Source organism: Neoarius graeffei, chromosome 8, assembly GCF_027579695.1.
Source record: "Neoarius graeffei isolate fNeoGra1 chromosome 8, fNeoGra1.pri, whole genome shotgun sequence".
NCBI lineage: Eukaryota > Metazoa > Chordata > Actinopteri > Siluriformes > Ariidae > Neoarius > Neoarius graeffei.
This window is the reverse complement of record NC_083576.1, coordinates 23,338,106-23,352,025: the sequence shown is the minus strand read 5'-3', so window position 1 is coordinate 23,352,025 and position 13,920 is coordinate 23,338,106. Positions and strand designations below refer to the sequence as shown.

Below are 13,920 nucleotides of genomic sequence, written 5' to 3'. Positions count from 1 at the left end.
GTCTTTCCATCTAAAGTGTCTCATTTGAACAGTTAGTTTTAAAACGTTATTGGCTTTTTTTGTGGTATATCTGATCTATTCCATTCAGCTAGCATGATGTATTTTTGATATTCTATAAAAAAAACCCATTATTATTATTATTATTATTATTATTATAATACACATTCCTTTCAGGTGTTCAACATGTCTTTTCTCTTTCAAAATTCTCTCAATCTTCCATATTTAACGAAGCAAATCTGGCGGCCATGTCTGTCTACAAATTGTCACAGTCGCTCACTAGCGCAGAAGTTTTACGTCTCCGTGTCTCTCTTCCAGTTTTTCGATGCCCGTTGGTATGTTTTTCTCTTGCATGAAGAATATATAATGAAGTTTTGGTAACCTTTCGGATGTTCAACGCGTCAGTGAGCAAGGAAATGCTTCTGCATATGCGTAGCAGAAAACTTTTTCTCATCGGATATTCGCATCAGCTCTGACGTGTGACGTCACGTTGCCTTGACAACCATGTAATATCGTAAACCATATTCAGAACTCCATTCTCCACTGGGCAGCATGACGTAATACACGTAGAATAAGCGATATGATGACGACGATCTTGCATGCTATCAAACCAAATGCATGAAACCTGTTAGAAGGGACTAGAATACATGGTTTCTATTCCATTTGGAAAAAGTGTCCTGTATGTGTGTAATATCGTACTATACACCTGGGATTGGAGTGATTTGACAGCCTTGGCAGGAAGAGACCGGCTGCATCACCTGCATCGTGCCCTGGTTGTTCATTTTATATATCTGCTTACTTGAACTTTTCTGGAAACTTGCACTAAAATAAACTGTTAACCATTTCTGTTAAAAACGTTTGAGACATTGAGAGGTTTCATAGGAAAAGGTGCGTTTAATTGTACTAGCTGTATAGCCAGCTTGATGGCTGTATAATTTCAGGATTAATGATGGCCAAGCAGTCAGTTATCAAAATTTGTGCTAAAGCTATTTGTTTGTCACGTGCTACCAGTAACATTAGGATGGATTTTGTAAGTAGGCTGGTTAGTTTGGAGTGCGCTAGGAATGGTCATCTGTCCCGAGTGATGAGTGATTAACTCCCCAGTGATGAATGGGTAATGTTCATCACAAGTCCTCCTTGGACATGTTTGTATTAATGAAATATCTCCAGCTGAAACTATTTTAAAGGTTCTGAATGCGAAGTTGAATTCTGGGTAAACTGTTCTATTTTTGTTGGCGTTTCGAGACACACCGTGTACCCTATGTGTCACCATTTTGCCAAGATAAAGAGCGTCCCGCGTTTTACGATTCTGAAAATTGCTTAAGCAAGTGAATAGCAATATCACGTGACCTCGGTAGGGTGTGTTTGACCTACTTTAAACCAAAACAAGTCAGCATGGGCAAACCTGGCAGACTCCGCTCTCTCGCCAGGTAAAAAGGCAGTGGAAAAGAAAAGGAAAGCCCGACTAGTGAATGCATCTGCAAGGTTAGATGACGTGCCATTTTTCTGGACAGATAACTAAACCATTCTAGCTAGCGTTTAACTATCTTAGCCTTACAATGCATGGGCTCAACTTCACGGTAGCGAGTATGGTGTTATAAGGGCGTTTGACATGACGTCATCATAACCGTTTATTCAGCCAGGGCCATCCTTAAAAAAAAAAATCCAATTCCTGTCCACCGGGTGAGCAAAAAAATTTTCAGTAGGGAAGGAGGGATTTTTTTTTTTGTAATTCTTTCTTTTTATTTGCTACATACACAGTTTTTAATTCTGTCCAGCCAACCTGCATTAGTTCCGTAAATGCATTTTTTTTTTTTTTTTTTTGTTCAGTTCCGTTCTCATTTTGAATAGATCTATTAGGTTCTCCTACAGATCTGTCAGGGTCTTTAACAAAGTAGGTAATGAATTTCGCATAACAAAACTCAAAAGCTGTTTGTAACGTCTCGGATGGATCAAGATCAAACGAATTTTCCAGTAACAGTTTGTGATGGTCCGACACACGGACTTTTTGTAGCTCTAAATCGACCGTTAGGCCTAGTTCGGATGAAATTACACTATTAAAATGATCACTGAATGAGTTGTTTTTCTGAATCTTTACTATTTTGTTGTTCGCTAGAATACCATTTTGCGATTTCACACTTAAGCAAATGTTTGAAAACTCCGGATCTCCTTCCTTCATGGTGGCTGCCATTTTTTTGTGCCGCACGGCGCATGCGCAGAGCTGATTCGATTCTATATTCTGCGCGGAATGCGTAAATGTCGAGTTCGATTTTAGATTTACGAACCCAAAAAAAGTCGAAAAACCGGCGTTAAAAATAAATTTTCAACTGCACAAATGGCACTCACCCGGCTGGTGGACCGGAAACAGAACATTTTTTAATAATGGCCCAAGCTTTGTGTTTGTCAATGACCGGCACGAGTGTACACGGGTGATTGTAAGTCAAATTCAGTAAACGTCTACAGATAAACTTGTCAAAGTTACATCTAAAAGAAGAATGCCAGAGAGCTGTAGTGCTTTTGGATGTAATAACAGACATGGAAATGAGCCTGGTTTAACTTTTCACCACTTCCTGGCGAACAGAGAAAGATGAGAAAAATGGCGAGCTGCAGTTAAATGGGAAGACTGGATGATAAACATTCCCATGTGTATGGAGAACATTTTGTATCCGGTTAGTGTGAAAGCTCTGATCAGTGTTCAAATGTACAACCCCAATTCCAAAAAAGTTTGGACAAAGTACAAATTGTAAATAAAAACGGAATGCAATAATTTACAGATCTCAAACTGATATTGTATTCACAATAGAACATAGACAACATATCAAATGTTGAAAGTGAGACATTTTGAAATTTCATGCCAAATATTGGCTCATTTGAAATTTCATGACAGCAACACATCTCAAAAAAGTTGGGACAGGGGCAATAAGAGGCTGGAAAAGTTAAAGGTACCAAAAAAAGGAACAGCTGGAGGACCAAATTGCAACTCATTAGGTCAACTGGCAATAGGTCATTAACATAACTGGGTATAAAAAGAGCATCTTGGAGTGGCAGCGGCTCTCAGAAGTAAAGATGGGAAGAGGATCACCAATCCCCCTAATTCTGCGCCGACAAATAGTGGAGCAATATCAGAAAGGAGTTCGACAGGGTAAAATTGCAAAGAGTTTGAACATATCATCTACAGTGCATAATATCATCAAAAGATTCAGAGAATCTGGAAGCATCTCTGTGCGTAAGGGTCAAGGCCAGAAAACCATACTGGGTGCCTGTGATCTTCGGGCCCTTAGACGGCACTGCATCACATACAGGCATGCTTCTGTATTGGAAATCACAAAATGGGCTCAGGAATATTTCCAGAGAACATTATCTGTGAACACAATTCACCGTGCCATCCGCCGTTGCCAGCTAAAACTCTATAGTTCAAAGAAGAAGCCGTATCTAAACATGATCCAGAAGCGCAGATGTCTTCTCTGGGGCAAGGCTCATTTAAAATGGACTGTGGCAAAGTGGAAAACTGTTCTGTGGTCAGACGAATCAAAATTTGAAGTTCTTTATGGAAATCAGGGACGCCGTGTCATTCGGACTAAAGAGGAGAAAGACGACCCAAGTTGTTATCAGCGCTCAGTTCAGAAGCCTACATCTCTGATGGTATGGGGTTGCATTAGTGCATGTGGCATGGGCAGCTTACACATCTGGAAAGACACCATCAATGCTGAAAGGTATATCCAGGTTCTAGAGCAACATATGCTCCCATCCAGACGACGTCTCTTTCAGGGAAGACCTTGCATTTTCCAACATGACAATGCCAAACCACATACTGCATCAATTACAGCATCATGGCTGCGTAGAAGAAGGGTCCGGGTACTGAACTGGCCAGCCTGCAGTCCAGATCTTTCACCCATAGAAAACATTTGGCGCATCATAAAACGGAAGATACGACAAAAAAGACCTAATGGTGATGATACACGGGGCAACTTTTTGGGCAATGTTGCCGAGCAATGTTGCTGGCAACGGGCAACTAGGTGAGACACAGGGCAACTTTTCAGGGCAACTAACAATGGGCAACAACAGTTAGCAACGGCAGTTTACAGTTAGCTAAAAAAAATCGATGTCTTAATTTTTGCTGTGACCATTTAATCAAGCTGTCTGTTGTTTTTTAGAGCTTTGGTGAGGTAAATTCCTCCATATAGAATATTAAAATAACTTACCGGCGTAAAAACGGATGAGGAGTCTCTCCATCTCTTCACTCCACTGACACTGAGCGGCCGCCATATTTATTTGAAATTTCTGATCCAAACCTCACCAGAGGTCACATGACTCGATACTCGCGTTCTGATTGGCTTATCTCAAAAAGTTGCCAGAGATTATCAAAACCATTCAGAAAGAAACAATGTTGCCCAATCTCAATAGAAAAGAGTCAAAACGCAATTGCCCAGCAACATTGCTCGGCAACATTGCCCAAAAAGTTGCCCCGTGTATCATCACCATAAGACAGTTGGGCAACTAGAATCCTACATTAGACAAGAATGGGTTAACATTCCTATCCCTAAACTTGAGCAACTTGTCTCCTCAGTCCCCAGACGTTTACAGATTGTTGTAAAGAGAAAAGGGGATGTCTCACAGTGGTAAACATGGCCTTGTCCCAACTTTTTTGAGGTGGTGTTGTCATGAAATTTAAAATCACCTAATTTTTCTCTTTAAATGATACATTTTCTCAGTTTAAACATTTGATATGTCATCTATGTTCTATTCTGAATAAAATATGGAATTTTTAAACTTCCACATCATTGCATTCCGTTTTTATTTACAATTTGTACTTTGTCCCAACTTTTTTTGGAATCGGGGTTGTAGATCTGGATGTAACCTTTGGATGCGGTATATTTTATTAGACCTGATGCCTGGCTCGACTAGCAGCATGTTTGTGTACCGATAATGTAGATTCGGCTAAACACCATAAAGTATGCTAGATCTCGGCCCTGGCTTGTTTATTACTATTAGAAGTTCATGTTTGAGCCTACCTTTGTCATAAGGTATTTTTCTTTATAGGGAATTTCCTACAACATTCCGGCATGTATGAAACCTGCCTTGAAATATTGGTCAGCACCTGTACCGTACTTTTGTCTGCCTTTAGCATCTCCGGTGTATTTAGAAGTTCCAAATACTAAATAGTTCAGGATGATGGTAGTGTCCCAAATCCAGTAGCTGGTTTGCTGAACACTTCAAGTGGAATGAATACATTTGTGGGTAAATAAAGTAGTAGTCTTTTTTGTCGCATGTACTCAAGCACAGCGAAATTCCTCCACTGCATTTAATCCATCTGAAGCAGTGAACACACATACCCCTTTTCCACCAAATCAGTTCCGGGGCTGGTTCGGGGCTGGTGCTGGTTCACAACTCGTTCAACTTGTGAGCCAGCTGAGAACCAGTTTGCTTTTCCATAGCTTGCGGTGCTAAGGGAAGCCATGTCAGTTACATCGCTACGTTTGCATAAACCTTGGTGCGAATATCGAAGCAAAAACAACACGGAAGAAGCAGCAACAACAATAACAATAATGGATGACTTTGCGTTTGTACAGCTGCTGCTTCTCGTCGCTTAAAAATGGCGATCTTTCGCGGTCTTATTGTTGTTGGTCTTAACAACCCCCCCACCCCCCGGCTGACGTAAGCGGTTCTTTCCTCTGGCCTAGCAGAGAGTTGGTGCTAGCCTGGAACCGGTTTTTCTGGCCCCAGAGCCAGTTCTTTGTCAGTGGAAACAGAAAACCCGGTTCCAAACTAAGCACTGGCCCCGAACCAGCCCTGGAACTGCTTTGGTGGAAAAGGGGCATCAGAGAGAGAGGGAGAGGTGGGCAGATGCATTTGTGGGTAGATTATATGGATCTGTGATGCCTGCATGTTTCAGCTTTTGGATATAATGCAGTCTGCTGGTATAATCCTAACATTTTTTATCTTTTCAGCGAGATCGTACTGACTGCACTCCTCTTGATTTTCATTAACAACTGTCACGGCTGTTTCTTTGTTTGCCCGGCAATGTAGTGGATGCTGAGTGATAAACAAAAACTGTGATGTCAGCGAAAGACCTCTATAGAATGTTCGGCAGTGGAGCCACACCGTCCGGGTTTTCTCCAGTCGATGGTTCTGTCTGACAGCTAATGATGTCAGAGTTGGCAGAAGTTTGTGACTTGTTGCACGGAGATGGAGGCAGACCTGTATAGAATGTTAGCTTTGTGGCCAAAATGCATAAAGACTCTGTAACGGAACATTTGCAGAACCCAGTTCAGCATGGATTTAAAAAAAAAAAAACTATAGGAAAACCTCCAGTCAGTTAGACAGAAAATCTAACTTGTAATACCAAACAGTGTGAAAGTAAAATATGTGCTCCTCTTCTTCTCAACATGATTGTTAATCCCTATTAGTGAACTAAATGGGGTTTTTATTTTATTTATTTATTTATATATTTTTTTAAAAGGATTTGGTGAAAACAAAGCGTGGTCACCAACAATATTTGTTCCACCATGTTTAGAAAGCATACAGTTGAGTTCACATCACTGACGGGGAGGGGAAAAAAATCCCTCTATTTTACAGTCTTCCATGAAATGTTGTTGTTTTCATACTGAAGTTTTGTTCCACCATGATGTCACTGTTACAGCACTTGTACAGTATTTTAATTTAGTCATTGAAAAGTCTACACAATCTGTTTTGTTTATTGAGTCAACTCTCATGCAGTTTGCTGTTAAGAATCAAGATGAAGAACAGAAAATCTAGATCTTTCACAGCGCTGCGAAAGGACCGAGAAAGACCTTGAAATAGATAATTCATTATCTTGTTCTTTTTAATAATTAGCACCTCAAAGTATGGCGGCTGGTACCACACATTGTTGTTTTTATGCTGTTTTTTGTAGTTGATGATTTCCCAACTAAACCACTTTTAAGAACAGTCTGTAGTGTTCTATGTTTGAGTTGTACTGTAGGACAGGAAGTGAGAATGGCGTGCTATTTACCACTCTTGCTTTGGTACGGAATGTGCTTGAAAGTAGGATGTGCTCATTTTTTATAACGGCCCACGGTTTTCTGTTACGGTGTCAAAGAACGAGCAACAGCATGAATCATGAAGGATCCAGTTTTGACAAAAAGCTGGAGAAATGGCTTTTAGGAGTAAGCAGTAGGAGGGGCTACGGAATCAACACCACATGCTGCCACTAAGGCTGTTGTGAATTTCATGAAACGGCATTTTCCATGAAGGAACAAGAGCAGCACGTAGCGCATGCACAGCTCCTTAATGACCTTCGGGCAGACACAGCCATGTATCGTACTGACGCAGGGAAGTTAAATCAAGGAGCTGCAGAGCGGTATAAATAGAACAAGATTAACAGGGGTTGATTTTAATCAGTGACGTGAAAAGTATGTTTTGTGTGGGTGTTTTTGTTTATTTATTTATTTATTTATGGAACCCGAACCAATAAAACTAGCTACATCTACGTTCTGGTCTTTTTCTCCAGAACTGTGACTGAAATCCAAGACTTGGTTTGGCTGGTGTTGAGACAAAATATTAAGGGTCTGTTGTTGGTTGAGGACTCCTTTTCCCATAACGTCCCTATTTACCTGTCGGTTATGTGTACCTGGCATTATTCTATCCACATTCACTGGATATAAGCAATCGCGCACTCTGATTGGCTACTCTTCTACTAGGCTATCAGCTCATATTGCTGGGGTTTCACGTGATGTCACATCCGCCTCATTAGTTATTCAAAACTTTAGTTGGTGGTCTACAAAAGCTCAGGTGGTGTTTACATTAGACCGTATCTGTCTCGTTTTCTTCGCGGATGCACTGTCTGTGCACATTAAAACGCCGGAAAACGACTCCACAGGCGGAACAACTTGAATCCGCCAGGGCCCACGGATTCAGCCCAGTTCGTATTTGAACCGTTGCTGTGTAAACATTGAGAAACGAGGAAACGCAGTGCTGAGCTCTAGCTGACGTCGTCATTGGACAACGTCACTGTGACATCCACCTTCCTGATTCGCTGGCGTTGGTCATGCCACGTTGGTCATGTGACGCGACTGCTGAAAAACGGCGCGGACTTCACTTCCTGCTATTGTTTCCGCCTTGTATCACCTTTTTGTTTTTCATTAAAGAGTATAAAAGTATGAATATAATGCTTTGCTTTGTCATTCTTAATGTTGTTCATGGTAAGATGCAAATACTGCCCATTGTGTAGTTATGATTGTCTTTAGGCTTGCCATCCTTCCACTTGCAAGTGGTAAGTGACTTGCGCATGCCCGATATGCACTGGGATCACACACAGCGGCTCAGTCCCGAATCACTGCTCGTGCGCTTCACTCGCGCGCTCTGTGAGCTGTGCAGGGCCGGGGAGCGCGCACCCTCCAGAGGGCACTCGCTGTTCAGAGCGGAGTGATTTGGAGCACAGCCGCTGAGCCGCACTGAAGTTTATTTACACATTTCAACTTGCGTGCCGTCTAATTAGTCATGTGATTAGCGTATCCGTGCATTGGCGTTGCTGTGTGCGCGCGAATCGTGTATTAGCATTGCTGTGTGCACGCTAATCGTTTTAAAAACGTTAATCTGATGATCCGCTGATTCGAAATAATGTAAACAGGGCCTCAGTTGACAAAGCGTTTGTACGGAGAAGGTGCATTGCTCGCATGAAAAATGCCTTACGCTTGCGTTGTTTTAGGTTGTTCGAATCGATCAAACTGTGAAACTGAGGTTTCTTCAGGGTTCCCCGTGCACTAATAAAAGGTGAACGAACACAGGATTTCACAAAAAGACGTTGAGAAAGGTGGCTTTTGAACCTCTCACTGAAACCGAAGCATGCTCGAGTTTGCAGTGATCACTTTGTGAAAGGTTTGTATCTCCTCTCCGCTATGTCCTTGGTGTTTTCCGAGTACTTTTCTTGCTATGTGTCGTTATTTTACAGCACTTTTTTTTTTTTAAGTCACAAAGCGCTAAAGTCCCCAGCTGTTTCTTTGTTTACTTCTCACAAAGTCCATATGCATGAAGATTGCGACAAAATTCTTACCCAGCCGTACAGTTACAATGTGCCGTGATCACTTCTCCGTCTTGTTTAACTAAGATCCAGGTCTTTAAAGGGGTTTCTGATCTTTGTGAATGATTTACCTGAGATAAGAGCGAACACGAGTGAGAATCAAGTAGGCTGTTTGTTTACACTTGCAGCGCTTCGTTGTAAAGACGCGAACGAAAAGCTTAAAAAAACATGCATACACGGGCAAAAACCATACAGGATTTATTCGGCAGCGGCTTGATACCGAGGTCCTGTACCCAGCCACATACAAAAAAAAAAAAAGTTGTAAGCCTCCATACTCTTCCACGCTTTTATCTGTTTTGCGGTGTAGAAGGACGTCTGCAACACCAGATAGTTGGAGATGTCGGGGAACTCGACTGAAGGGTATTTTTCAAGGTCGTATGACAGATCCTTCTTTCCCAGACTGTAAGGGTCGATTCCATTGCACATGGCAATCTTCTGACTATATCTCAAGCGAGCAGTGGCTTCTAGATTACGCGCATACTCTAAGTTATCGCTAGTTGTTTGCACTACGGCAGCTGTTTAGACCACCAGCGATTTCAATTCCGGTAAAACCGCTAAGAAAAGTCGCGTGACTGAAACCCAGCAATACCTTGAGTAGAGAAGAACAAAATGGCGCCGCGTGTTGCTGAACCAACCGAAGACGAAATACAGGTAGTCGTCGACTTACGACTGCGTTTGGTTACGACTGACCGTTCGTAAACCGATCTGGTCGTAAGTCGGCCTATGTTAAATGAACGGAAATATATTGTGATGTGTAATGATATTGTAATCATCTTAAAGTCTTATTTTATCAACATTTTCTTATTTCATTACCTTGGCTCATTATTTGGTTTAAGTCAAACACTGCATACTACACTGCGTACAGTACAATTCGTTTAATACGTGCAAAACAAAAAATACGAAATACAGGTGTGAAAAATAGAAAACATTTTAGTTTGAAACATATCAAAATACAAATGTAAAACTAGCAAAATACAAAACTTAGTGACCGCTGGCATCACTGGTGCTTGGCTGTGGGTCGTCTACGTCATCAGCTGTTGCAGCGCTCGGGCTGGCGGGAGGATTTGCTCGTTTCATAAACCAGGAGCTGGGGCGGAAACTGTATGACGGAGCGCGAGAGACTGCGTGTGTGCCTGGAGCTGGGGCGGAAACTGTTGCACGTGGCGAGAAGCGCTGCCGGGAGCTGGGGTGGAAAATGTTGTATGCGGTGAGAGGCGCTGCCGGGAGCTGGGGCGGAAACTGTCGTACGCTCAGCTAGCTCAGCTGGGAAACACTTGCCAGTCATAACCAGACGGTCGTAAAGTCGCATAGGTCGTAAGTCGACGACTACCTGTAAAAAAAAAAAAAAACAACCAAAATATGGAATGAAAAGTATTTGATGGTAAGAACAGTGTGTTTTTCCCCCCACTAATTATTATTATTATTATAATAGCATTTTTCACAAACTGCTACTGTCATTTCACCGGTTTGTTTACATTCTAAGCGAAAATGATTGTCAGACGTTTTATATAAAGTGTTTTTTTTTGGCAAATTCGATAAATAAAAATGCTCCATTTCTCAAAATCCAGTGAATGTGGATAGAATAAAACAATTATTCCACTCAATCTCATTGTACATGGCTTATAGTCAACTACTCGCCTCGTTGGCTATCAGCTCATGTACGACTTGATTTTTGTGGAATAACTGTTAAATGAGAGAGACCCGGGATAAACCGCTCATATGCATTCCTGAATAAAAGGAAAACGTTTTGGTCACATCAAGGAAATAAGTGTTCCTCAAATAAGTTCACTTAATATGTTTGAGGAAGCTGTGAAATCTGCATTTGATTTGGAAAATAATGGGTGGGTGAAGAGTGCTTAAAATTCCATCAGCCTTACAGGATAGGAAATGAGCTTCATAGCTATCAGTTTCTTGATTAAGCACTTTTTTCCTTTGTCCAGAATATCCTTTGGTGGGATTAAAGCTCTCTCCATCTTCGAACACAAGAGGTGGAGTAAGAAGAGGGAACGTCACACATATTTGATATTTGACACAGGAGCAGATCCTCCCTCGATTGCGTCAGATATGATTTTCACATCGCAGCGCTTGCTGGAAGAAATGTACCCAGATTTGTGTTTGCCCTGATGATGCGGACGTGGGCCGGGTTAAGGCTACGACGCAAAGGGAAACGATTTGAACACCGAAAAAGGCCTGAAATACTTTGTCTAATAGTTTGCAGGAGCGTGGCTGAAGAGCGCTCCTAAAAAAGGCAATGCTCAAGTCGTTTCTACAGGGAGAGATGGTATTAACCCCATGTTCACAGCACAGGCATGATCTCATTCAGGTCCATACGGGCAAACTAACTTTTTTTTTTTTTTTTATAGAACACTTTTTGTACAATTTTTGTAAGTGAAATAAAAAAAAAAAAGGTAATATTTTCTCAGTTCCCTGAGATCCCTCTGCGTCTACTGATGATTGTAAAAAGTGCATCTTTCCAGAATCTCATTTTTATTCTGCTGCATTTTATGTTCATGTAATGTGTTTAAGCTTTTCTACACAGCTTTTCCAGTGTATAATGGAAAATTTTGGATGTCTTAAGTGTTTATTTTTTTTCTCCTTATCTACAGAGACACACAGGGTGATTAGAGCCTAAAATCTAATATTATAGGATCAGTATATTAAGTGTTGGATTTACATGAACACTGTACATCTTGAATATTCAATATTTACACAGTTTAGGATCATTCGGGCTTTTTTTAAAAAATAAAAGTACTGCTCTTGTGCTATTAGGATAGTGACAAGCAACTGTAAAGTAGGCAGTGTTGTGATTAATTATAATACAATACAGTTTGTTTTAAAAGGAAATCTGAGGAAGTCTAAATGTGGCTGGAAAAAGGGGGAAAAATCCCAGCATGCAGGACAAAATGTTGCATTTTATATTTCTACAGGTTTCAAATGAGTGTAGATTTGCTATTTTAATTTTCAGGAAGCGTTTGCGCTTTTAGAGTAGTAAATAATCGAGGCTTTTGGAAAATCCGATTTCAGTTTGTTGCACGGACGTGCATGGTGGGGTGTTTTTTGGGTTAAGTCTATATAGTTATCATTGAAATTACCATATAAATGTAAAATGTTTTTTCTAACTCTAGACTTAATTGTTTTGCTCTGTTTGATGGAACATTTTTGAGGTTTTGTTTTTCAGTCTATATATCACTTGAAATTACCATATAATAAATATTTTACATTTATATATGGTGATTTTCAATTATAAAAATATTTGACTTTTTTTTTTTTTTGGTCAAATGTTGTCAATGGAGCAAAACAATTTCAAGCCTAGAATTAGAAAATAATAAAACGCATTATAATTTCTCATTCTAGGCTTGAAATTGTTTTTGCTTTATTGACAACTTTTTATTTTAATTTTAAATTGTTTTTTTGGGGGCGGGGTCAGGTCTGTATATTTATCATTTTGAGATCACCATATAATAAATGTAAAATGTTTGGTTTTTTTTTTTTCCTAAATTCTAGGCTTGAAGTTTTTTTTTTTTAAACATATTTGTTGCACATTTTTGATTTACAAACGGTGAACAACATAGAACAAGAAGGCACATACAAGAAAACAACAATAATAATAATAATAATAATAATGATGATAAATAAATAAAACTGAAAAAAGTGTGTATACACACACACACACACACACACCCACACACCTGGATACATACACATGTATGTAAAAGTCTAAATGTGTATACTAAATCAAGATAAAATAAAAAGATAGATTTGAAGTTGTTTTTTGCTCTATTGACAACATTTGACAAAAAAAAAGTCTATATCATTGAAATTGCAAAGTATTTTACATTTATTATATGGTAATTTCAATGATAAATATATAGACTTGACAAAAAAAAAAGTTCTGTCAGTAGAGCAAAACAATTTGAAGCCTAGAATTTAGAAAATATAATAATAATAATCATCTAATTCTGGGCTTGAAATTGTTTTCCTCGATTGACAGAACATTTCTTTTTGCTAATATAATAACAGTATCTAGAGTTAAATTAGTAAAAATGCCTAGAAATAACCCCTAATCGTATTTCTCCTTATGAAATCGATAAATCCTCCTGTTTTCTACCAAATTATCAGTTACTAATTCATGCCTGTTTCAGCCAAAAGAGTAAAGCTGCTTTCATTGCGTTATAGTTTAAGAATGGCCCTGAGGTATTTCCGAAGTGTCCTTTGTGAGGCTTGGTGGGCGGCTGTGATTGTTTACTTCCTGTTAGGTGAGAGAGGTCGTTCATTCAGGTCCGATATCCCCTTTGGCCACCTTCACCCTGTTTTATGTGAGCGTGCCACAGGACAAAAAGGCTAAATTTCTGTGCGAGGGCTGCAAGTCGAAGTCTGGAACATAAAAGAAAAGGTGTAATGTTGTGGCGCCAGAGGCGATCCATGTCTGAGGATTTCATGGCCTGCTGCCAGCGTGAACATTCCTGAGGCCCAGTCGATGCTTTTAACTCTCTGGGAACAGAATGTGCCTCCACATGTGTGGTTTATGTGTTTACCTTTTCTCTCCTCCTGCTTCCTCTGACTATTCTTCCTTCCTTCTCTTCCTTCCAGGTTTGATATATACAGGAAGGTGCCTAAAGACCTCACCCAGCCCACATACACTGGAGCCTTCAGTAAGTAGTGTTTACAGCTTTATCAGCGAACACACAGGACTGTCCAGTTTGTGACCCACCCTCGTCCTAATCTCACTAATGCCACCATCTTTGCTACTGATTAATCAAATGCTGCGTTCTTTGCCCTAATCTACATGTTGTCAACGTTCCAGTTATGATACAGCAGCATTTGGGGTTACACGATCATGGGCGTCACCCTTTGACTCAAATTAT

At 40.2% G+C, this 13,920-nt stretch overlaps 1 protein-coding gene across 1 annotated transcript in view; it reads left to right on the top strand.

Moving 5' to 3' along the window:
* ergic1 (endoplasmic reticulum-golgi intermediate compartment 1) overlaps positions 1-13,920 on the top strand; it is a 69,148-nt gene that overhangs the window by 21,672 nt on the left and 33,556 nt on the right. Inside the window, exon 2 of the mRNA XM_060927450.1 lies at positions 13,646-13,707. Coding sequence (XP_060783433.1) covers positions 13,646-13,707 — 62 coding nt within the window. The remainder of the gene's footprint in view (positions 1-13,645; positions 13,708-13,920) is intronic.